The sequence below is a fragment of the Bubalus bubalis genome, chromosome 2 (assembly GCF_019923935.1).
Source record: "Bubalus bubalis isolate 160015118507 breed Murrah chromosome 2, NDDB_SH_1, whole genome shotgun sequence".
Taxonomy (NCBI): domain Eukaryota; kingdom Metazoa; phylum Chordata; class Mammalia; order Artiodactyla; family Bovidae; genus Bubalus; species Bubalus bubalis.
The window spans coordinates 71,523,170-71,550,564 of NC_059158.1; the positions used below are offsets into that span (position 1 = coordinate 71,523,170).

The window sequence follows — 27,395 nt, forward strand, 5'->3', positions numbered from 1 at the left end:
TTGGCAGGGTAGCATCTTAAATAAAAATATGCTTGAATCTTCAGTGGCTGAAACAAAGAACCAGTGCCTAGAGAAAACTAGGGAAAAACCAGGACTTCTACTAGAAAACCACATGAAGATGTAAGTATCAAGAAATCAAAAGAGCCCTAAGTCATCTGCCTAGAGACAGCACGGAGTTATTCAATACAGACTTCTTCATCTAAATGAAGGGCACCAGATGAAAGTATTCTACAAAACTAATTACAAAACATAATTAAGAAGTCACAAATAATAGTAACAAAAAAACTACACTCCCTTTACCATTGCTTTAAGTAGATATCTCATTTACTATAATCTATTTTTAATGGATGAATTTGATACAAATTTTTTTTAGTAAAAACAAATTGCTGCAATTAAATCAGTAGTTCTGGGTCTCACTGCTGCTGCTGCTGCTGCTGCTAAGTCGCTTCAGTCGTGTCTGACTCTGTGCGACCCTACAGATGGCAGCCCACCAGGCTCCGCCATCCCTGGGATTTTCCAGGCAAGAGTACTGGAGTGGGGTGCCATTGCCTTATCTGCTGGGTCTGACTATCAGTATATAAAGAGAGCTGAATCATCTTAAGATTCACTCTTACTGTTAAGTTGTAAATGGCTGATGTTATATGAGAAAAACAAAACTGGCATTACATAAAAAGCCAGTTCACCACAGCTGACAGTTCAAATTAAATAAAACTGACAGAACGGTTTAGATAAATACCTAAAGATTAAAACACACTGTTTTAAGGGTGACATAGTAATCAGGCATAAAAAAAGCAGAAGATGCCAGGGGAAAATATTCTGGTTTCATTAATCCTTTCAGCAAATATTTAATCAAGCATCTACTATATATCAGGCATCAATGGTGATGCCCCAAGAGACATAATATAAAAATTATGTGTGCATTAGGGCAAAAAGGTCTTTTGTCACCATCCTGTACCCAGTATAACAGGATATGTGCCACATAACTAGTAATGATTTGCTGGTTACTCCGTACTGAGATTATAATTATAGATTCTATAAAGTGCAATTTGTGTGTGCTTGTGCACAGAGGTGGGGGTGGGAAGTAGCAAGGTGAACGTAAGCAAATTTAACCTTACAAATAGTGATCAGGTTTTCATTTGAATCTCCTTAATTGTTTCTCACTAATAACATGGGTTTTAAGAAAAAAGTTTTCAAATCAAATTGCATACGTACTCCACATAACTTGGAAACTAAAAAATATGTACATTTCAAAAAATTTCAGAGTTAACCTGATATCTAAGCCATCCAATCATTAAATGAATTTTTATAGTACTCTTAACTAATTTGGTTAAAACATCAATAGTTCCCAAAAAGTACTAAGGAGAAGAAAAAGTGAAAGATTAATGAATTTCAGCTTTTACTAAAAAAAGTATAATTCCACTAGCAAATTTTAGAAGAGGGCAAAAATAAAACTGAAAGATTATTTTGCAATAATCAAGCACAATTCAAAGGTAAACTAAAAATTAAGCCCGAGATCTTTTTCTCTCTAAGAATACTACACTTTAATACTAAGTTCAGAAAACCCTAAAGACAAAGGACTGAATATTATATATGAGGAAAGCACATAAAAGCAGAGCATTCTAAGACACATGGCTCCAAATTAAGTGTTCATTTGTTCTCATAAAGAACAGCAAAAAAAAAAAGGGGAGGGGAAATAAAAGTAAATATTTACATAGAACCCAGATTAAAGATAATGTATATGATATATTTTAACCTCTGAAATTAGGAAGGAAAAAAAAAAAGACTGGTATCCAGAAAACTGTCAGTTTATTATGTACTTAAAAATGAAAGAAAGGAAATGTAGCCCTGATAAATGGCATTTTCACTATAGCTCTCATCCATCAATCTTATAATCCATCAAACAGACAGACAGAAACCACCCAATCATTATTCAGTTGGTTATAAATGTGAAATGTTTTCTGTTTCTTTATACTAGCACAAAACAGTAAGTGACAGGGGGTGGAGCACAGATAATTTATCAAACAGTTTTGATTAAACACAATTTCCTTTTAAAAACATAGCATGTTTTATACATATACTATTACCACTAAATAGCAACATGACTGAGCTTTTTTCTACTTCACTTAGCACAACAAAGTTATAAAATTATCATTAATGAGAAAATACAATAAAAGATTCACTATGTCATGTATATGATTAGAATAGTAAGAGCAACATACCAATTTAGCTTCCTACAAACCAACACAACATTTTAAGTTGACTGTCATTTATGAACACAAATTTAATATTTAAAAGAGTACATTAACAATTGCTTGGAGACACCAGAATTTCAGTTTAACTTTCTCTTGGCATTATGAACTTAAAGCCATACCCAAATTTTGCAGCGATGTCATACACTTGCTTTTCATGCTGAAGAACCTTCTCACGGTCCCCCTCAAACAGTAACGTAGCGACACTTAGCTGATTTGGATCAAATCCTTTAAACTACAAAAGAATATTATTATTACTGATAAGTTTCAGCCTACAAAACAATAAATCAAAATACATTTTGCTCTTTTTTTCTTTTGATCTTAGCTCAAACATACCAGCTCTTTAAAATTTGAGCTTTGGAATTTTATACATCAATCAAAAAGAATGCTTAATGTACCTGTTTAGGTTATCACAATAGAACAGTACTATGGAAAACTGCTTCATTTCAAAGTATGCTGAGGTGTCAATTACAATGATATATTGGTAAGGAAATACAAGAAATAACTTGCAAGAATTATAAATGTACCAAAGAATCAAATAAAACTACCAAAATGAAAGAACATAATTAGTATCATTATATTAAGGACGTTTGGTGGCAGGGAAGTAAAAAACCAACAGCATCCTTAAATACCACCAATAACTTCTTTCTAAATAATATTTTCAAAGGAAATCTTACATCTTCAATTAAAAATACAACATATCTAAGAATAATCTTAACAGGAAATACATAACTTTGTTAGGAAAACATGTCTAAAAAGATGAGAGAAACATACATTCCCAAGCACATAAACTAAGTATTATAAATCAGTCAGTTCTTGCTCAAATTAATATACAAACTGCTGCTGCTGCAATTTTAATAAAAAATATCAATAAGCTTTCTAAAATGATGAAGAGTTTCTAAAGTTTTTCTAGGATTATGAACAGGTAGATAACGGTGATAACAAGGAAAATTCTGAAAAATAAGAGGGAAAATTAGATCTACAAAATTAAATTCCCTTAATTTTTCAAGAACAAAAGCTCATTAAAAAGAATCTAATACATTAGAATGTCATTTTCTTAGATAAGTATGTAATAAAATGTCTTAGACAAGGCAAATCAACATAAAAAAAGGAGGGATAGGTTACTTAATGATGTTATAACAACTAGTTAACAATCAGGGGGGAGCAGGAGATGAAGGTTAATTTAGTTATCTCATACCATAAAATTGAAATAAATTCAAACAGTAATAAAGATAATATTTCTTAAAATTCCTAATATAAAAATGTGAGAGAGAGAAGGAAATGGCCTTTATCATAGTTCTGGAGGAAGGCAGGCTTTTTCTAAGTTTAAGAGTCATTAAACAATCACAGGAAAGATAAAAACTAGAAAATTTTGTACCAAAAAATAAAAAGAAACCTTATTAAAAAGAAGTCATCTGAGTGGAAAAACTACTTATAACATTTATGAAAAAGGCATCTAATAATTTCATTATTCAAAGGACACACAGCAAAGCATTAAGCCATCCCCTCCTTAAACAAACAAAAACTCCACAAAGCTGCTACCCCTAGCAAAATAACCACATTCAACTAATTCACAAAAGAAATTATGTCTAGGAAATACAGGGAAATGGTCAGTTTCACTGGAGTTTCAAGAAACAGCAACTAAAATAAAGTACTATCTTCCCCCTGGATTTACTAAACTTAAAACAAAAGAAAAAATTCCACATGTGCAAGGCTGCAACCAAAAAATGGCACATGTGCATCACCACTGGTCAAAAGTTTAAAAAAAATGCTACTTTTATTTCACTTCTAGGTATCTACTATGAAGGAAAAAATTCAAACTATAAAAAACACTGTATGCATAAAATATTCAATGCAATGTTATTTCAGGAAGTTCAAATCTGAGAAAGATTTTATATTTCCTGAAATTGAATGTGTAATTGAGTTGCTTGATTAAATATTTATTACAACATAAAAAATAACAATTATGAAATGCACACAGCAACATGGAAAAGCGTAACAGGTGTGTGTAAGGAAGAGAATGCAAGAAACAAAATTAATCAATATCCTAAGCATTAAAAAACCCTTACCTTTGTAATATAAAACTTTTTTAATCCATCCAAAAATGATGTAAAAATAGAGGAAACCTGAGGTTTAAGCGCATGACCTAATAAGAAAAAAGTTCATATTTTAAATTAATAGCAAATTAACTTATCTATGTTTTTTGTAACAGCAAGAAGCTATTTTATCTTAGTATCCTAAAAGAAAGTGAACATTTTCATGACTTTAGGTTTTATAATTTCCCTATGATATATATAAACATTGGTATTAAGATCTACATCTTTTATCTTTGTCATTTCCTTCAAAAGTCACAAAGAACTTTTTTGTTTACCAAACTCCTTCTTGGGTGTTTTAAAACTCAAATACTACATGTACTTAATACTACACATAGTTTATCTTTCAATGGTATAGTTTATACACAGTAACATCACTTCATTAATTTTTATTTCATTAGGAACACCCAATAGTGGCTAGTGCTACTTTCGTTTTTTTAAAATTATGCAGAAACCATTCAGAACTAGAACCAAATATGGAGTCGATGCCAAGTTTAAGGCTGTTTCCTAATTAATTCTTAATTCATCCAGAATTCTTGCATATAACTAGTAATTGTTTCCTTAATTACACCCAGAGAGCTAAAATTCCCCCAAAAACATAAATGATGTGTCAGAGTCTGTTAAATTAACATCGTTGCCTCCGGAATGAGCTTAATCGAGTGAAAGTCTTTTACTGTTTTCTCCTTGTTTTCAAAGTAGCAACTTCTTAACTCCCATGACAGTTACATTTAAGAGTCATGCATCTGGCCTTGGCACTATGAGCTCAATTCAGAAAAATTTGGCATACCATTCACATAAAATTTTTATAAAGAATTTTAAAGCCTCTAGTAAATCTAAAATTATTTCCAATTAAAAAGTTTACTTTTAAAAAAGGCTTTAAGATTCTGGGATTCTGTTTATTTTTAAAGTGTGGATACCTTCCTTTAAAATAAGTGTAAACAACAAACTATCTTTTTTGAAGGAAAAAAGAGGGAGAGGTGGAGAGAGATTTCTGGAGGAAAAACTGTCACTTGCTATCTTTGTTTTCCTATTCATCTATTTTTTTTTAGAGCGAGATTCTGAACCTGTAATACTTCTTACATTCTTATACATTATAATAAGAATTTATATTACATAAAAGACCAACTAACATAAGTCTTAACCAGAAGCTAAGAATTATATATTAATGCTGTAACTGAGCAAAGCAAAAAACAAAAAATGAAGGGCAGATTAGGTACAGATCAACCTAGCAATCTTTTTCAGATACTGGATCACAAGACGTTTGTTTGGGGATTTTGTTTTCTTTTATTGTAACCTACCAGAGATATTCTCTAGTATAATCAGCACTTTTAAAAGATACCATTTCTAGCATGGATAAAGTTAAAGATATCAACAAAATGAGTCCCAGGTGAAATTTATCCTGCTTTAACAGCAATTGGAAATAAATATATAAACATAAATGTGAGAGCATGTGTATCTCCTCCTCATAAAAGACTTCTGGTCCACATACCTTTACACAATGTATGAAGATTCCAAACATTACTACTCTAGTATAGAATAATCCTTAAGGGTATATGCTCATCTTATCACACTGCAACTTAAATGTGTAACTTCTATTCGTTACCACCACTGTGAATTAGTCCCATATATCTCTAACAATGAATTGACATGATAGCTTTGAAGCATAATTATTATAAAAGTGATACTAACTTTTAAGTGGGTCCAGTATTACTATTAAGAGGATATTATCTTTTACTTAAATTAATTTTGCCTATCAAATTAATTATATCCTAAATATATTCCAGCTATTTTATTTTATGTAAACAAATGAACTAGTTGCTAAATTTACTAGCTGGACAGTTTTGATTAGTGAATTTTGTTATTGTTACAGTGTTAATTAAATAGTTTTAAAGGATTCAATAAATCCCTGTTTCAAAGAAGTGCTCTGAAGCATTAGAAAAAGTCACGGGCTTTGGAGTCAGACAGATTTGGGTTCAACCCTAGCTCTACCACATGTAACTTGTGGACTATACTCAAAATATTTAGCTTTTGAATTGTTTATAAACTGGAAATACAGTTTTGAGGGATGGTTGTGTGCTACGGATAATGTGCTTAGTGAAAGTGTTAAGTCACTCAGTCATGTCTAACTCTTTATGACCCCATGGACTGTAGCCCACCAGGCTCCTCTGTCCATGAAATTCTCCAGGCAAGAGTACTAGAATGGGTTGTCATTCCCTTCTCTAAGAATCTTCCTGACTCAAGACTGACCCAGGGATCAAACCAGGGGTCTCCTGCATTGCGGGCTGATTCTTTACCATCTGAGCCACCAGAGAAGTCCTTGACAATGTGCTTGCATGTGTGCATGCAAAGACACTCAACCATGTCCGACTCTGTGTGACCCTGTAGACTGCAGCCTGCCAGGCTCCTCTGTCCATGAGATTCTCCAGGCAAGAATATTGGAGTGAGTTGCCATTTCCTCCTCCAGGGTTAATTTGATGATTAAGTCAATCAACATGTAAGTGCCTGTTATGTGATAGATACAGGACACATATAAATGAACAAGAAACAGCTCCTAAATGTGACAAATGTTAGTTCACAGGGAAAATTTGTAGATAATTTCAGTGTACTCAATGATATGTATCATTTCAATATACTGAAAACATATCATTTCAATATATTAAGAGTCAGGTCAGGAGAAGGGATGATAATAAAAATATTAACAATTAATAGTAAGGTTTGTGCTCTATTTACAACCAATATGGTACAAATATCAACCAGTCAGCCACATGGCTGGTACAAGGTCTTGGACACCCCTTGCTGTGCTAAGAGTTATTCTTTAATTGATTGATCATGAATCCATGGCAAGATATATAGGAGGGAAGGCTTCAGTGAATACTGAGAAATCAGAAAGGTTACAGACAGCAAAGACACATGATCAAATCTGTACTGGTGGCCAAGTAAAGGGCAGAGGGAGAGAAGACACACTAAAGACTAGAGATGAAGACTAGAGAGGGTAGACCCAATCTTAGAGCATGTTCCGAGGTATAGTTACCAGAACGTGGAATAGGGATGGCAGGCAGCCAGAAGGATCTTTGCTTTGAAACTTTTTAAAAATTGTTATAGGTCTCAGTTTCATTGAGTTAGACAAGGCTGTGGTCCGTGTGATTAGATTGACTAGTTTTCTGTGATTATGGTTCGTGTCTCTGCCCTCTGATGCCTCTCGCAACACCTACTGTCTTACTTAGGTTTCTCATACCTTGGACGTGGGTATCTCCTCATGGTTGCTCCAGCAAAGCACAGCCTAGATCACTCACCTAGAGCCAGACAACCTGGAATGTGAAGTCAAGTGGGCCTTAGGAAGCATCACTACGAACAAAGCTAGTGGAGGTGATGGAAATTCCAGTTGAGCTATTTCAAATCCTGGAAGATGATGCTGTGAAAGTGCTGCGCTCAATATGCCAGCAAATTTGGAAAACTCAGCCATGGCCACAGGACTGGAAAAGGTCAGTTTTCATTCCAATCCCAAAGAAAGGCAATGCCAAAGAATGCTCAAACTACCGCACAATTGCACTCATCTCACACGCTAGTAAAGTGATGCTCAAAATTCTCAAAGCCAGGCTTCAGCAATACGTGAACCGTGAACTTCCAGAAGTTCAAGCTGGTTTTAGAAAAGGCAGAGGAACCAGAGATCAAATTGCCAACATCTGCTGGATCATCAAAAAAGCAAGAGAGTTCCAGAAAAATATCTATTTCTGCTTTACTGACTTTGACTGTGTGAATCACAATAAACTGTGGAAAATTCTGAAAGAGATGGGAATATCAGACCACCTGACCTGCCTCTTGAGAAACCTGTATGCAGGGCAGGAAGGAACAGTTAGAACTGGACATGGAACAACACACTGGTTCCAAATAGGAAAAGGAGTACATCAAGGCTGTATATTGTCACCCTGCTTATTTAACTTATACGCAGAGTACATCATGAGAAACGCTGGGCTGGAAGAAGCACAAGCTGGAATCAAGATTGCCAGGAGAAATATCAATAACCTCAGATATGCAGATGACACCACCCTTATGGCAGAAAGTGAAGAGAAACTAAAAAGCCTCTTGATGAAAGTGAAAGTGGAGGGTGAAAAAGTTGGCTTAAAGCTCAACATTCAGAAAACTAAGATCATGGCATCTGATCCCACCACTTCATGGGAAATAGATGGGGAAACAGTGGAAACAGTGTCAGACTTTATTTTTTTGGGTTCCAAAATCACTGCAGATGGTGACTGCAGCCATGAAATTAAAAGATGCTTACTTCTTGGAAGGAAAGTTATGACCAACCTAGATAGCATATTCAAAAGCAGAGCCATTACTTTGCCAACAAAGGTCCATCTAGTCAAGGCTATGGTTTTTCCAGTGGTCATGTATGGATGTGAGGGGTGGACGGTGAAGAAAGCGGAGCGCTTAAGAATTGATGCTTTTTAAGTGTGGTGTTGGAGAAGACTCTTGAGATTCCCTTCGACTGAAAAGAGATCCAACCAGTCCATTCTAAAGGAGATCAGTCCTGGGTGTTCTTTGGAAGGAATGATGCTAAAGCTGAAACTCCAGTACTTTGGCCACCTCATGCAAAGAGTTGACTCACTGGAAAACACTCTGATGCTGGGAGGGATTGGGGGCAGGAGGAGAAGGGGATGACAGAGGATGAGATGGCTGGATGGCATCATCGACTCAGAGGACATGAGTTTGAGTGAACTCTGGGAATTGGTGATGGACAGGGAGGCCTGGCGTGCTGCGGTTCACGGGGTCGCAAAGAGTTGGGCACGACTGAGCGACTGAACTGAACTGAACTGATAGGTCTCAGTTACAAATAAAATTTGCCCACATAATTAATTTTACTAAGGTCAATGTCCAAAACAATTTACTACAATACTAGCATATAAATGGATAATACAGTCTTATCAATCAGACAGACACATGGTTCTCTTAATACCTAGGTCTCCGAATGCAGGCCAGACACAACACAGGTGGCTTAGTTTTCATTTAATTATTATATTAAATTTCATCATTTATAGGACACATTTATCTTAAACTTTTATCAGTAGTACAGATATTCTGAAAGAAATTTACTTAAAGAAATGGAAGCTGTGACTTAGGAAAGGGGACACACATATACCTATGGCTGACTCATGTTGATACATGGCAGAACTAACACAATATTGTCAAGCAATTACCCTCCAATTTAAAGAAAAAAGAAAAAAAAAAATGAAAGCTGTGACTTATGATTTTAGAACATTTTCTATGTTGTCAATCTGAATTCCTTAGTTCAATTTCTATATAATTACGATAATCATTCTTCCCTAAATAAAAATTTAAGCTACTCTTAGACCAAACAAAAGCCTGCCTAACAGCCTCTAGTAATTATTATTGAGCAATCATTCTAGGACTATTTTGAGGGTACTTAAATTCTATAAACTTAAATCCCAAACTAAATTTCATAAATAAATAAATTTTATAAATATACTACATTAGATAAAAAAATAAATTTCAGCATATAGAAAAACTCAAAAGCAATAAAACTAAAATTGGTAAGATAATAAATTGTGTTAGAAAGTTTAAGACTTCAAGCAAAATAGGAAGAAAGAGAAACATGGTTTACTGCTACTGAATTCTCCACCCAAATATCCCATGGGCACCTTAAACACAACCCATTGTAATGTCTTTTCCCCAGAATCATCATTTCTTCTTCTAGACTATTATTCAATGCATCCAATTAATCAATCAATCAGATATCAGGAGTTGCCCTAAATGCTTCCCTTTATTTAACGTTCCACATCCAGTTGGCAAACTGTTCTTTGGAAAATCTATTCCTTACTTTCCATCTCCATTGCTACTGCCTTAAACAAGGCTCAGCCCTCAATATTTGCCTCTTTAAACCTTTAAACACCTCCTCCACACTTGCACCATTCTAATCCATTCTGCATAATGCTAATAGAATGAGCTTTCTAAGATGTAAAGCTGATTTATTCTATTCCCTCTACAAAGATTTCCCTCTGTGGACAAGAGAAAACCCAAATCTATCCTGCAAAGCCCTAGTCTACCCATTCAGCTTTATCTTCTGTAACCACACTCACATTAGCCTCTTTTTGAGTCACACTGAATGATCTGAAGTTCAAACACAGCACTGAGGTTTATGATACCATATTTTTAGTTGACAAGTGAACAAAAATTTGGTAAGAAAGAAGAGATGGTCTCAGGCAAACTTTTATTCACATTTTAAGATTTAGTTTAAGCATGACTCCTTCAAGAAGGTTTTCCCAGCTCTCTGCCCCAATCTTATGCAAAATCAAGTAGGATCCACCTACTTCATTTGCACCCCAGGGTATTCAGTGCAGTCTTCTTTCATATCATCTAATACTCTTGCACTTATTCATTTATATAATTATCTGTCCTCATTAGACTGACAGCTTCCTGAAGACTAGGAGCTATGACATTTATTTTTCCAGCTTTGCACTCAGTCTTCCTTCTGGCACATAACTGGTGTTTCATAAATTTTTGTGGCTTAGAGTGCTGATTTTAAAAGCACCATTCCTTACTCACCAAAATGAAACTGCTGGTTGTCCATTAGGCGAATAGATGCAGGAGCACATCTCTGTTTTAAAAAGAAAAAAATGGGATACAAAGTTAATATGGTAAAGAGTCTAAACAGTTAGAAAATGAAAGTCACCTTTTTGTATTTGAGATCAAGAGCTTAATTCCTAAAGATACATATGGGGGAAAAAATCTTAACTTTTTATATAATTTTATGACAACAAATAAAACATTAAATGCTTCTATAAAACATGTGGAGAGGAGAAATCTATGTATATAATGCATACATACACACATATGTTGCCAGATCTTTATTTGCAACAACATCTGCTAAATGCTCAGCAAAGACCTGTGGAAATAGCTATACCTAACGGAAGTATTAGGCTTCAGAGTGGATTATTTTAAAACAAAGTAGAAAATGTATAAGACTAAAATCAAGCCTAGAGTGTTATGCCATTTATGAACTATAATGTGTCATTAGACTCGTATACTCTGCTAAAATGAGGAAGACGGCAGTGTTTATGTGAGGCAAACTACTTTAAAAATTTAACTGTGATGTCTTCATAGATAACTCTAGGACTTGTTTCTATTCATTTTAAATAGAAAAACTCTCAATGTCCAGAATTCTTTAAAGGTTACCTGGATGAAAACAGCAACAAAATCTGAAGCATAATATTATGTATCTAAGGTATCTACACCAGTGTTATGTTAGCCTAGACACACAGTGAAAGCTGCAGGAAAGAGAAATGACAAAAGGAAATATTCATATAAATTCTGTGATGCTACGCTACCATACAAACACTAACAAGGTTTAAATTAGCTACAGTTTTCCCACAGAATTAAAGTGAGCTTCACTCTAAACTTGATTTTTATATTCTATGGAACTTTTTAATATGGTTAAACTTCCACCAAGAAGCTGCTTTCAGGGACTTCCCTGGTAGTCCACTGGCTAAGACTCAATGCTCCCAATGCCTGGGGCCTGGGTTTGATCCCTGGTCAGGGAACTAGATCCTGCATGCCACATCTAAGACCCAGTGCAGACAAACAGATACACATTTAAAAAAATTTTTTAAATGAAGCTGCTTTCAGACTACAAAATTTTGACTGACAGAGTTTTTAAACATTTATCTCCTGAATAACATTTATCAATAAATTTGTATTAACACAATGTTAAAATTTATGAGAATCATTTGAAAGAACAAAACTGTGCTATAACATTTCTGCTATTATGTGCTTTTAACTGAACGAATACTTAATTTTATAAAACCATTCACAATATATATTTTATTTTACACAACATAATGGTTAGATTCTTATTTTGGACATTGTATAATTTATTTGGACTTCTCTGGTGGCTCAGATGGTGAAGAATCTGCCTACCAATGCATGAGACTTCCCCTATGGCTTAAGCAGTAAAGAATTTGCCAGCAATGCAGGAGAAACAGAAGATGCAGATTTGATCCCTGGGTTGGGAAGATCTCCTGGAGGAGGAAATGGCAACCAACTCCAGTATTCTTGCCTGGAAAATCCAATGGACTGAGGAGCCTGGCAATCTACAGTCCATGGGTTGCAAAGAGTTGGACACGACTGAGCATGCACGCACACATAATTTATTTACCTGCCCTTGATAGTAAAGGGATAATATAATCTATATTTTTAAAAAGTCACTGCCAAATCTAACGAACAATACCAGGTAATTTTATATACTTAGCATAACAATAACCTACTGCCTTACATTTTACAGAATCCTGTTGTGTACAAGCCACTTTCATGTCTTTATTTGATATAAGAAACAAGAAATAACCTTGTCAAAGTAGCAGAACTTGTATTACCGCCATTTTACAGATGAGAACATAAGAACCACAGGGATTAAAGACTTGCCTGAGGTTAGATGATTGTAAAAGAGTAAGGTAGAACTAGGACCAAGATATTCTGACTGCTAGATGAATAATATTTCAAATAAATCACATAGCCTCAAAAAATAAAACATCACAGGTAAACACACTTTCACGCAGAGCTTTAAAGTCATATTTGAAACAAAAATTACATGAAAACCCATTTATTTGCTATTTTGTAGTATTGTTAAAAGTATAATATTTATAAAATAAAAATCTACAATCTGAATACTTTCAAATCTTGGTATAAAGGTATCTTTGTAGTTGAGTTAATGCTTCTAAAAACATTACCAGCTTCCAAACTACTGAAGGAAAATCAATTTTCCTGAAATGTTTTTACTAAAACAGGCACATCAACTTTGAATAAAACATACAAAGCCTGAGGAGAGAAAATTTCTTTTCTTCATAAAAGAAACAGAATATCACTTAACATACATATTTATATGTTTAGGCTTATGCACACCAATAAAATGTAAGAAAGAACTCAGTTTTATTAAAAAAAAGAAAACTTTTAAACTCCTACCAATGACCTATAAGTTCTACCTCTTACTGCCACCCAGATTCTATTCCACCTGTATTTATAGCAGGTGTTAATAAGGAAAACACCCCACATAGGCACATATATATCGGAAAATGAAAAAAGGATTAATATATTACATTTATAGTAAACTAGTGGAATTCAATCTCAAACAACTAAAATATGATATGTAGGCCTTGATGAAATCTTAGTTTGAAAAGACTAACCACAAAATACATTTTGGGGACAACTGGAATAATTGATTATAGAATAATACTAGATGGGATTAAGAAATTACTTCTGGACTCTATATAATAGACAACAAATTAGTGGTTATCAGCTGGGAGGAGGTGAAACAGAGGTGGAGAAGTGGGAGGCACAAACTACTGGGTAAGATAGGTTCAAGGACGCACTGTATGTATAACATGGGAAATATAGCCAATGCTTTGTAATAGCTATAATAGAAAGCAATCTTTAAAATTTATATAGAAATTTAAAAATTAATAAAAAATACAAGGAAAAAATTATTGCTGATCTTCCTAGACATGACATAAGAACACCTTTATTTTCAGAAGACATATGCTAAAGTATTCAGAAGCCAAATGTCATAATGCAACTTAATTTCAAATGGTCAGGGAAAAATACACAAGTATATAAAACAGAGCAAAAAGTTAGTAATTTTTGTATATATTAGATGAATATACAGGTGGTCACTGCAACTTTGAAATTCTTTCAAAATTTCTGTATGCTTAAAATTTTCAAATTAAAAAATTGAAAAAAATAGTATGAAACTTGTTTCAGGGTACTTGCTACATATAGCAACTGATATTCAGTTATACTAAACATGATTTTAACTTGACAGCTGAGTCATATAAACTAGTCAGTCATCCACGGTTCCTATTCATACTGAAGCAAAGTGAATGGTTGCAGACTAATACTATCCAAAAGAATAAAAAGCTAAAGCTTTTTGAATGATAAATACTAAATTCAATTTCAACAGTGTTTTTTTTTTTTTAATTATCAAAATCAAACCAATAGCTTTATTAAATCTCATGTTTTAACAGTGGCACATTTTTAAAAAAGTCAGTGAATAGAGTTTTTCAGTTATTGTCACAGGTAAATTCTCATAAGCAAAGACACTCAGATTAAAACATAGCAAGACTACTTTAGATTCTCTGGCAATTGATAATTTGTAAATCACTATTCAGCATTCTAAAACTACAAAGGAGGAAAAGTTTCTTAGAATTTTAAATCAAAACATTTTAAATCATGACATCCTAATTAAATAGGAGTGCTTGTAATCGAAAGAGCAAAACAGTATTACTATTCTTAAAGAACAACATGCAAGCTGAGTTACTATATCTATAGTTAAGACTGGATTATGTTTCAATTGCTATACAACTACTTGGTAAGTTAAGAAAAACTCAAAATATCTCCTTTAATAGTTAAAGACATCATAAATTCTGATGATTTTGAGAATTTGAGCTCTAAGTTCATACTCATACTATTCAATTACACTCTGCTAGAATATTCCATAGACAAGGCAAGAAGAAAAGGGGTCCTTGAGTTAAAGTGACCCCTGGTGGTAGGTGATCAGAACTAACCTGAGAGGGAATATTTTCACCAAGTAACTTTAATGTTGGGTAAATGATACATTCAGGGCACTTAAGGAACACTCAAACAAAAACGGCTTACTTTAAGTGGAGTTAATGAAATAACTGATTTCATTTTTATTATGATAAATGCGCTCTGACTAAAATCTCTCATGACACCTGTTGTTGTTGTTCAGTAGTTAAGTCGTGTCCGACTCTTTGTGACCCCACATACTGCATGCAGCATACCAGGCTTCCCTGTCCTTCACTATCTCCCGGAGTTTGCTCAAACTCATGTCTATGACACCTGATCTGTACTTTATACTTAGTAAATAGTCTAAAAAGATACAGGAAACCCAGTATGGACTAACAAAGAAATATCCATATCTTTGTTGTATCTAAGCAAAGAAGAAATAAATAACCTGACTTCAAAGCATGGGTATAAGATTGACTAAGTCCAGTTGCTGGCAACTTCTTCCCTTTAATGATGCTACAACCAGGAATTTACTTGAATATATAACTTGAAAAATAAAAAAAAAACCACTCTAATCTTATTTAACAGAATTCCCAACAACTTAAAAAGCAAACTCTTTCTCAATCTAACCATTTTTTCTGAAAAACAGTCCCTATAAGAAATACATCAAAAGTTTTCTGCAAATTTTGTTTTCAAGGAACTAAGTCATATTTCTTCCTTGTCACAGGGAAAAACAGAACTTGCACTTCAGATGAGACATTCTGTTAGAAGAGGTATCTTAGTTTACTAGTTACCAGCTAAAGAAATTCAGTATTAACAAGTTTCATTTGTCTACATGATTTCTTCTAACTTCATAAACTATAAAATAAAGCACTGGTATCTAGGTTAAAAAATGAATCCTTTGAACCGCAAAGGTTTTTTCCTCCAAGGAGTAAATCAAATGTTCAGTATAGATTCTGAAAGTGAAAGTGAAGTCGCTCAGTCATGTCCGACTCTTTGGGACCCCGTGGACTGTAGCCCTCCAGGCTCCTCCATCCATGGGATTCTCCAGGCAAGAATACTGGAGTGGGTTGCCATTTCCTTCTCCAGGGGATCTTCCCAACCCAGGGATCGAACCCAGGTCTCCTGCACTGCAGGCAGATGCTTTAACCTCTGAGCCACCAGGGAAGCCCAGTATAGACTCTAGAATGGCCCAAGTTCCTGAGCCTTAAAACTATTCTGGAGACAGTCTGCTAATCCACACTATATCAGAAGTTAATGCTTCAATACCAAAGCCCTTGAACACAGTTATAGAAAAATTTTACCAAATATAGAAAATTTTACCTTTGGTGACTATTACAAGACAGGAACTATGTCTGTTTAATTTACATAATATCAACTGTACTGTGTTAGAAATAAAGTTAAAACCATACTTTCTCACAGAAAAACTCACAATAAAATAATTAATATTAATTTAAATAATATATTGGGAAGATCCCCTGGAAAAGGAAACAAGAACTCTTTTAACAAGAGAATTATCTCTTGGTTTTAAAGAATGAAACAAATACATAATGCAAGATAGATATCTCCTTCCAGTTAATTAAGGGAAAGGCCAAAAGTTAATGCCTAACAGTCTCCTGGTGGTAACTTTACATCTGCAGTTTAGCAACAGTGTAGTGGTTACAGCATGTCTCATAACTATCCTCAAGTTTGATACATTTTGCTGGATCACACAATAAAGACTCCAGTTAACCAAGCATTTTGCTAGGTTATTCTCTCTGCTTCAGAAGGACAAAAACATGACATCAAAAAAACGATTTAAAATAACAATCTCATTTTCTATATGTAACCATCTTCCAAGAATTATCACTGAATATAAATAAGCTTTAAATGTTTTACAGTGTTAAGTGCTGAACCTAACTCCTTTCAATTTATTTGAACCCCTACAGGATAAATCAAGTTGAAAACAGAACAATTCAGAATTTAACAGTCTGAAGTGTTAGAAAAGTATGATGTATATCTTATGAAATTACAGTATAAATACACTAGAAAAAAATACTATCAGTTTAAAATTGTTTAAAATAAAAGCAATGGCAGGTAGAAAACGCCACTCATCCTCAAAAGGAAAAAAAAAAAAAAAGCCGTCTTTTAATCTGTAATTCTAAAAACCTAGTTCTGATACTGAGATATAGTTTTCGGAGGAATTCGTACTAATCCATGCACACATACACAGTGTTTCCTCATAATGAAACAAAGTGGTCCTCTCTCAATATCATGAGGTATGCTTACGTTTTTATTGGCAGGGGATGGGGGGAAGATCCCAAACTTTAAAAACTGCTTTTGAACTTGTTTCAACACTCAGTGTTCCCTTCACATCTTGTAAAAAGATACTTGTCATTTTAAAACAAAACAGAAAAATATCACATGACACTAATATTCTGATTAAAAAACACAACTTTCCCCCCTTGAGAGGCTACTGTAGGGAATCTATTCTCTGAGAAAATCGTAAAAGCCACTTACCCATCTACTGAGTAAAGCTGGAGATTCTACTGGACTGCCACTTATGAGGCAGAATCACATTAATTTACACTAAATCTTCCTTTCTAGCTCCTCACAAGGCACTGAAGTACTGCAAGAGGGCAATTCCTCCCATGGACAAAGATCAGATGAGCGACCTTAATAGAATCCTGCTGCTGCCAGTATAAAGTTGCTTAATTCATTTCCTTCAGTAAGAATGGTGATAAAAAATATACACAGAGCCCACTTTGCTATTTGTGAACAATCACGTCCACTCCTTTCCAAAAGATACTCAACCAACATACAGTTTCCCATTTCAAATGCAACTTGAGTCTGCAAACAGTGCAAAAATGGAAATGCTATGAAATGACAGTGAGGAATTACAAGCAGCCAACTCATTATTCAATCAAGAATTTGGCACAATCGTAAACCATGTACCATCTATTTTAATGGATCTTAGTTCTCTTGCTATCAACTGAACTTTCCAATCACAAATTGAACAACGACTAGTGCCAAAACCTGATCATTTTCTCACTTTTTCTGTGTGAAAATACTGTTACAAGGCAGGGCAGCATACAGTACTATTCTTGACACATGCAGTTTGCATACTCTATAAACTAATATAAAATGTGTGAAAACCATAATACACTTACTCATTTCCAGGAAAGGCAGATAGATATTAATGTCCCTCTATATGTGCAGTATAACAAGAGTAAAAATGCAGGTTCCCCAAACAGTGGAATATCTCCAAATCCCATTGACTACTCTCAGCCGTTGTTTCATTTATAAGAGCAATATTTGAGAATGAAATATCTATCTTGGCTTTTCAATCAGTTTCAAGTAAGACAAGCTTTCCAGTTACATAGTATTTTTGTCTCTAAAAATTGCTATTACTAATTATACAGAACAAAATTATTAAAACTTTAGAGTGGAAAGAACATTTCAATCAACCATCACCTTTATTTATCCCGAGAGAGAGAGAGAGAGAGAGACAGAGAGAGAGAGAGAGAGAGAGAGATCTATCTATCTCCAATATAGTCTTCTATAGTGAATTTGGATTATGGTCATATTGTGAATACCCAAGCAATTTTTTTTTTTTAAGAGCAATTTTTATTGACTTACTCAATGATGAAGAAAAACCTCACCACCTGCCTTTTATTAGCCCAAGTGGCTCTCATCTGTTACTTTCTATCAGGAATATATTAAATTGTAACAAAAACTGCATCAAATTCCACCAACTATGTATGTTTAATTAACTTCCAATTTTAGTGAAATTAAAAGTTCAGGATTTTGACAAATTTGTACACCATTTCTCATTAATGAAACCTATGACAGAATTACATTTGAGTATTTGTAATATGGAAAAGCAATAGAGCACTCGAGCATAAAATACGTCTACTTCTATTCCAAAGATCATATAAGAACACTTCAAGTCTACTAAATCTGTGTTCTGCAGAGTGCAGACATTGTGAGGGGTGGAGCTGGCCAACATAGAGTGTAACCTCATTAAAATCTTTTATTGAAAATACAAACAAATTTGACTAATTTCATAAATTCTATAATTATTTTTAAAAATCTAATTTGGCATCCATAGTTACTTTACCAAAAAAAAATGGAGGCAACAGGCAACAATGGCCAGTTAAAAACATATCACTGAAAATCTGAATGAGAGAGACAATATAAACTGTATCTTTAATAATAAAGCTCTTCTTGGAGGGGATATAGTCAAGCTTGACTAAGATGAAAAGTGAATATAAATAAAAGTACTTAACGCAAAGAATAAACTACAGTACAAAGTAAAAACATTAGAATAAAAAAAAATCTCACTAAGGAAGATTTGAAATTAATCAGAAAATACAATCTATTTATGGAAAACATTTTATTTTATTTTGATTTTAAATGGCGAATTTATGGTTATTTTCTTAAAAATAAAGAATAACAAAAACCCCCTAGTTTCCCATTCTTCTAGGTATGAATTCACAAGCAAAAAAACCAGGCTCTTCAATCACTTCTTTTGCTTCTTAATACCTGAGGTATCTTAAATTTAAAGATGGCCTTGGCCTTTAAGTGATGGAAGGTTTTAGCGACAAGTTATCAGAACACAGAACTTTACTGCTCAGTGCTCAAATATTTATTCTTAAACTTATTTCCACTCCTCTACTCGATAATTTCACTTATAATAAATATTATTGCCATCTCATTATTTTAGTAAACATAGCATGATACTTATGTATTTCAGCTCTCTGACCATAACACAATATCCTTGAAGTCTGAATGAATTAGGAGCTCTTATGTAAGCATTTCAACAACATTCACCTCTGTGTTAACATCACCAAAGTAACCCACTACAAGTTCAAGAATGTTCACTCCAAGATTACACACGCTTCTTTTAAAACTCTCCCTTCACCTAAGGGTAAGACAACCAACATCAAGCGGCCTATGGCTAAATCTTGAGGAGAGAAGAAGAAATCCAACGACCAGCAACTGAAGCTACCAGGGATTATAAAAATTACCCTTGTCAACTGTTAGATTAGGTGATCACACAGTTGGACTTTTTAAAGTGGGAAATGCTAAGAACGACTGTCTCAGAAGACAAGACTGAGTGAATGGAAAAAGAACACTGGCAATGGTAAATATGTGGGGAAATATAACATTTTTTTAACTTATTTTATTTCTTTAAAACATTAATAGTGGTTTGGTTCTCTTGGGATGATAGGAAGGTAAGGTCCAGTACGTTATGAAGTCCACAATGAATATGGAGCACTTGGCAGATACCACTCCTTTTCCTCATCAGATCCTCCCTCCATCCTATTCTGGATATCAGGAAGCTGACCTATATATATCTCTCTCTCTCACACACATAAGAGAGCTCCCTTGCACTCAAAATTCAAGTGGGTATAGCTGATGGGAAGTATTAAAGAATTCTATGAGTTCAGAGAAAGCAAGAAGAGGCTGGACCTTCTCCCTGCTAGGAAATGTTGAAATAAAATTTTTTCACAAATCATTATAGCTCAAACCTTTAACCAAATATCTAAAGAAATGCAAGAATTTCCAAAATAATACATATAACTAAACACAGAAATAAAATTACTTGGCATCATTTACTCTTTTTAAAACAATATATTCCTTGACAATAAATTCCTTTTTTCAAAAAAGGAGAAAGTGGGAATTCTTCTTAGCTTATATCTAAATATGTTATATGCCTATATACTATACTATGTTACTTAAGATACAGCTTAGGTAATATTATAAACAAGTAAGGCCTAGTAGCAGTACATTCTAAGAACTGATGAAGTTTGATTACTTATATTTAATTTCTATTTTTGGGGGCCATTGATATTCAGCCATTTATTTTAATTTCAATAAATATCTTAATTTAAGAAAAATGCAACATTACTTCAATTAATCACAAAATATCTTACCCAAAAATAACCTGAGAAAACATTCAATAAAAGGCAGAATCATTTGAAGCCGTCAACCCAGGTACATACCTTACCTTGGCTTAAAATCAAATAGCATTCTTTAAATCAAGAAATAGGTGTATAATTACTGAAAGAAATAGCAACTGAACTGAAAGGAATGATTTTACAACATTACCTTTCCATACAGAACTGGGTAAAAAAACCACAAATATAACACAACTAAATATGAAGATTATATGTGACATATCAAAATCAATTATGCAATAGAATTTTTAAAATATAATATATGGGTGGGGTTTTGTTTTTGTTTTTACCTGTTTTGCAATTTCTCTTAAACAGGCTACTCCTTGTTCAAAATTAGGGAAAGCTACTGAGCCATACTTTTGGTATTCAGGAATTGGTCTGATTTTTATTGTAGCTTCTGTTATCACACCAAGAGTTCCTGAAAAAGAAGGGGGAATATCCAATATATCACATGCCAATTTTCTAAATCATATTTAAAATTATTTTATCTATTTATTCTAATAATTTATTCTATTACTCATATTTAAATCTATTTAATCTATTCTATATGGGGAATAATGGCTACTCAAGTCTTCCTAGAAAAACAACTAAGCAAATTTTATAATTTCTTAAAAGAGGTCTTTGGAATACATTTTTCTTAGTTATGTATAAATATTTTAAAACATTTTAAGGCAATCTTTCTCCAAGAAGGTCAATTTAAAATAGTTTTTAAAGTATAAAACCTGTTAAAATTTTTTAAAAAAATCTTAAAAGCAACAGGTTTGCATACCTCATATGCATTCAAACAAAGGTATATTTTGATATTTGAGCCTATTTTTATTATGACAATTTACTGGGGCAAAAAGAACCTAATTTTCTATGAGAATTTAAGATGACATTTTCTGTCATTTAAGATGACAGAAGAAATTAGACTATCACACTTTGCCTTTTTTCCCTAAGAATTCATAAAAAGAAAAGACAAAGACAGTATTCAGATGTCGTAAGAAGAAACAAACGAACAAAAACCCCAAATATTTCAGAGACAAAAAAGTTACCGGTTATCAGAAATAGCTAGCACAAGAGGACCATTAATGAAACATATGTCCTTTTCTTTATCACACAGAGGAGTGGAGGACAAATCAGAGAGGGAAAAAACAAGTTAAATGTAACTATATGATTTAAACATCTATGAATAACCATGGTTAAAAATAATGTATTCAAAAAGCCAAGCTTTTCAAATCAGTGCTTTCTAATGTACAAATGATATAAATTATTTCTAATAATATTAAGTAAATTCTCTGAGAATCATGAAACAAAGAACAAAAGGGAAATCTGAAATTGTAGAACTTAATTATAACACTAGAAATGTTAAAAATATCACAAGAAACAATGATTCCAATAAATTTATAATATACCTAAAATATCAATATATAATACAAGGTTAAAAACTACTATGAATCCACAAAAAGTAAACTATATTACACAACATTATGCTTGTCACACATACAAATGCTTTCCTACTCAGACAGCAAATACAAACCTATTTTGATTTGTAAATCACAACAGCTCTGCAAGATTGCCCTGTTTAATACCTGAATTAAAAATAGATAGGATCTCACTTGTATGTGGAATCTAATAAAAATAAACAATAAACATACAGCAAACTTATAGAAAAGACATCAGATTTATGGTTACCGAGGGCAGGGGAAGGAAGAATTGAAGTGGTCAAAAGGTACAAAGTTCCAGTTATCAGATAAGTAAATATCAGGGATGTAACATACAACATAAGGACCACAGTTAACACTGCTGTATGATATACAGGAAAGTTGTTAAGAAAGTAGATCCTCAGAGTTATTACAAGGACAAGTTTTTTTTTCCTTTTCTTTTTGTTGTATCTATATGAGATGATGGATGTTAACTAAACCTACTATGGTAATCATTTCACAATACATGTAAATCAAACCATCATGCTGTACACTTTAAACTTATACAGTGATACATGTCAATTATTGTTCAGTAAAACCAGGGGGAACAGTGGGAAGAACCTCTCCTAAGCTCAGAAAAAAATCTCAAACACTAACCCTAGGAACTATCCCTTCTAAGGGATACATTTTAAATGGGTAAATTTTGTAAAATTTAAATGGGTGAAGTGTGTAAATTCTATCTCAATAAAACAAAGGAAACTTCAGAGTCACCTTTTTAAACAAGGAGCTATGTACATGTAATTACTTGCTCAAAAAGTTTACACATACACATATAAAACATTAGCAAACTTTCTTTAAAATTCTAATTTTACATCAAAATTCTAGGTATTAGGTAAGCAGTGACCATGCCTTAAATTTCTGTACAGCCGTATTGCCTCGTATGTATAGTAGGTACTCTAAAGCAGTAAAACCCACTGTAACACTAAGTAAGATTAAAAAATAAAAATTAGTAAAATGAGACTTTGCACTGTTGCAAGATTAATTAAATGACCAAGGCACATCTGTGCAACTATTTAGCTATGAGTTCTGCAGCAGGAGGTGGGGCTTGAGGGGGTCCCCACTTTAAAAGGAAACTCCATCCAAGTCCCAAATGCACTCTGACTCAGGGCAGTTCTTCCACACAGATCTATATTCAAATTAATCCAATTAAAAAAGTTTATATCTAAATTCACTTCATCAAAAGGCTCATTTCTGTTAGGCTTACTGATTATTTTATTGAGCTTTATTATTTATTGATTCTTTTGCTCTGGGAATTTTATGTCAGTGGAATGATATAAAACTACTTAAGATTATCTATCACTTGATTATTTGCACAGTATACTAATATTTTATACCCACTTTATATAATTGTAAACAACTCCATAGCAAAGTGACATCATAGATGTCATTCACTTTTCTTTTTCAATAAAAGTATGCTGCTGTAAATTTAAGAATTTCCTGTTTTACAGTTTCAAATATAGTGTTCTTAAGAAAACTGAAAGCTTCAACTACTATCTAATAAAAATTAAAGTATTTGCTTGAAGTAAATAAAATATTTCATAATTTGAAAATATACCTTCAGATGACTTCAGGACTGAGAAAAATGGTAGTCATTTGATTCTCAATCTACTCCTCCCCACCCTCAACATGAAAATCAATAAGGAAAACAAAGAAAACCACACAGGACAGATACTTTAGTATTAAAAGGAGACAAAATATACTATGACCTTCGAATTATTCCTAAGTATAGATAAAAAGTAAAAATTCCAACAGACCTTTTACAATCTTCCAGCTGCTACAAGTAGAAAGTGAGTAAGGGGTGAGGAGTGGTGGTTGAGGAGGGTTAGAAGACTCAAGAAAGATTCCTTAAGAAAGACTCGTTAAGACTCCTTGAGAAAGAATAAAAGCAGCAGAGGACTTAAAGGAGGCAGACACAAAATCAACCCCAGAAAGAAAAAGTGCAACAATAAACCCGAATACTATATAAATCTTGGTAATCTAATCCATAACCCTGGCTCTCCATAACCCTGGAGGGGTGTGAAGATGGAACCAGAAATGATACCCTTGGAGAAGTAGGGGAAGTACTTTCAAAGAAGCATCAACTGAGAGTAGTGTAGTACTCCTTGGAGACAAGGTAGTGAAGGGAAAGACTAAAATTAGGAGAAAAAGATCTGAAAGAAATAAAAAACAAGATATGTCAGGGCTAAAAACACCACCATTCATGAAGCAAACAGCACAAAAGAGAGTATAAGTGACAGAACAGAACACTCAAACTAGGAGCCTTTCCAGGCAATAAACAGGAACAGAAAAAAAGCAAAGCAAACCCAAATAAAACTACTACGAAAGGTCAGAAAATGCAAATAAAAGCTTTTCCACTGATGAGAGCCTCCCCCCCCTCTATAAAACAAACAACCCTGGAGAAAACCATAACACAACTTTTCAAACTCAATTCAATATTGTCAAATAAGCATTTGAGGATATGAAAAAAACACTTGAATTAGAAATATAAACACTAAAAACATAAATGGACAAAAAACAAGAAGAAATGAAATAAAAGATGTCCAAACTCAGGGAAGAAACAGAACAACAACAAAAATGAAGACTAGGTTACAAGGAGAAACAATAGATTCAAATGAAAACTTAATAGAGGGCATTGAAGAAAAGCAAGAAAATAACCAAGTCAATGAAAATGATATTAAGAAAGAAGTTGAGGGGGAAAGTTTGCGAAATCATGGCTGAAATGGCAAACAAGCAAAGAAACTCAGACAAACATATAATTGGTATCCCTGCAAAAGAAAAATCAAAACAGTGCAGGGAAGGGGGAAATGTGCTCCAAAATCCTACTACTCAACACTACAGTCCCCCAAAAACCTTTACAGAAATAAAAGAAGACCAGCATATACACACAGAAAGGGTCCCCTGCATACCAGAGCAAAAGTAACATAAACTTTAATTAAAAAAAAAAAAAAAAAACCACTCTCAGTGCCTCCAGGCAAAAAGGCAAGAGAATTGGCATCAGATTCCTCAAAACAGCACACAAAACCAAAGCAACAGTGGTATAGTATTTAAACAAGGAAAGAATGTGTGACCCATGAAAGTCACTCAAACTGTCATGCAAGTATCAAGGCCATAGAAAATAGTTAAGAACATTCCAGAACTCATGGGATATACAAATGTGCCTTTCCTGAGGAAAGCTACTAAAAGATGAGCTTTATTTAACCAAAAGATGAAGTAAAGTGACACAGAAGAACCAACAGTAAGCATTTCATCCATTTCATTTTAGAGCAAAGACTAAAACAAGGGTGGGCAATGAGTTAAAAAATAAAAATGTGCTTTTAAGCCATTTTTCAAATAAAAGACCAAGTCATTATAAATTACTAGTAAATTCCATATATAGGAAAAGAATAAAAAACATTTCAAATGCTTTATTATATTTTTAATTATATTGATCAATTTATATAATGTATAAAATGGGAGGAAGCTGCTTATTCAAAAAATCATTATGAAAAATTCATAACACAAAACAAGACAAAAGCATTAAACTTAACTTGGTTAGTCACATGTGGAACTTAGTAGGATAGGGGGAAATAGGTTTTTTATAACAGTAATGCTTTCAAGGTTGTCATCAGATGACTTCCCTCATGGCTTGGACTGTAAAGAATCTGCCTGCAATGTAGGAGACCGGGTTTGATCCCTGGGTTGGGAAGATCTGGAGAAGGGAATGACAACCCAATGCAGAATTCCTGCTTGGAGAATTCCATGGACAGAGGAGCCTGGCGGGCCACAGTCCATGGGGTCGCAAAGAGTCGGATACAACTGAGCAACTAACACAAACATAATGTTTTCAAGGCTGTCATCAAATGATTTAACTACAGCAAAAGAAAATACTTTCTAAAGCTCAAGGAAAAGTGTATGATTCAAATTTAAGGCAGGAGGTTATGAGATAGTTCAAAATAGCAGTAAAAACAGTACTGTTAAAGAATATGATTTCACAGAAGTTTACCTTCTCAATCAAGCTGTCTCCTGGCCTATAGTAAGATGACTCTATATTCACATACATACAGAAATGGTGACCAGGGACCACAAATATACTTACAAAGATCACTGATGCAAAAATAATGAACAGCCACAATAGTAATAAATTTAACATTTTCTGAGTACTTACTATCTGATTATAAACTGTGTGGCATAATCTCATCTGACCCTCCCAAAAGGCTTATGAATACAGATACTTTTATTATCCCCATTTTACAGCTGAGGACATTGGGCACAGAGAATCACCTAATTTACACAGTCACAGAAATATAAGTGGTGAAACCAGGACTAAAATCCAAGTCTGAAAGATTCCACAGTTCATGCTCTTAAATCAGTATGGCATTCTGCATGGATCTTTATAATAAAATCTCATTTAAATACAGTAATGTACCCTAGTACACATGCTTTTTAAAAAGTAAGCAAAGATATACAGTTTATTATAATAAGTTTGCTCTCCTTAAATTCATACAATAATTTACTATTGAGGTACGAGGCAGCCCAATGTTTTGGATAAAGTTCAAACTATTTTAAAAGGGATAAAAGACCAGATTATCTCTTGTAATCGCCCTGTAATCCTTACCACTCCACCCTAATCTACAGTCCACTCCATCCTAAAATTAAATCTTATGTTCCAGTTGTACTGAAAACCTGGCACCTTCACAAGGCAGACACAGCACTTTCTCACTTGTAAATCTGCTCACATGCAGTTCTCTCTGCAGGGCAACTCCCTCCCCACCTATTCCTGCAACTATCTAGAATTATTTCCTCCTTATCACTCTTGAAGGACCAGACCCCTCACAGGAAATCTGCCTAAGCATGCATCTACATGACCTTTGTCTGTATTCCTCTTCTGTTTATGTCTAGCATAGAATTTATCTTATTCTATTAATCATGGTCAGTTATTACTTGTGTCCTGGAGTGTTCCAGCACAGTACCTAGCAATCAGAATTTTTAAAATGCTAATTGATGGGAGAAAAAAATGTCTGATGTGGTTACTTGAAAAGATAATTTATAGGGTTGACTCCAACTATCTATATACCAACAGTAAAACTAATAATTATCAGTTTTAATACCTATTATTCAATTTGACATTTAATGGGAGAA

The 27,395-nt window shown here is 33.6% G+C and overlaps 1 protein-coding gene across 2 annotated transcripts in view; it reads right to left on the minus strand.

Moving 5' to 3' along the window:
* AGPS (alkylglycerone phosphate synthase) overlaps window positions 1–27,395 on the minus strand; it is a 127,107-nt gene that overhangs the window by 35,366 nt on the left and 64,346 nt on the right. For both annotated transcript variants that reach the window (XM_044933249.2, XM_006054504.4), the window contains exons 11-14: window positions 21,105–21,232; window positions 10,904–10,955; window positions 4,319–4,395; window positions 2,372–2,484 (exon numbers count right to left, since the gene is read on the minus strand). In XM_044933249.2, the coding sequence (XP_044789184.2) occupies window positions 2,372–2,484; window positions 4,319–4,395; window positions 10,904–10,955; window positions 21,105–21,232 (370 nt within the window). The remainder of the gene's footprint in view (window positions 1–2,371; window positions 2,485–4,318; window positions 4,396–10,903; window positions 10,956–21,104; window positions 21,233–27,395) is intronic.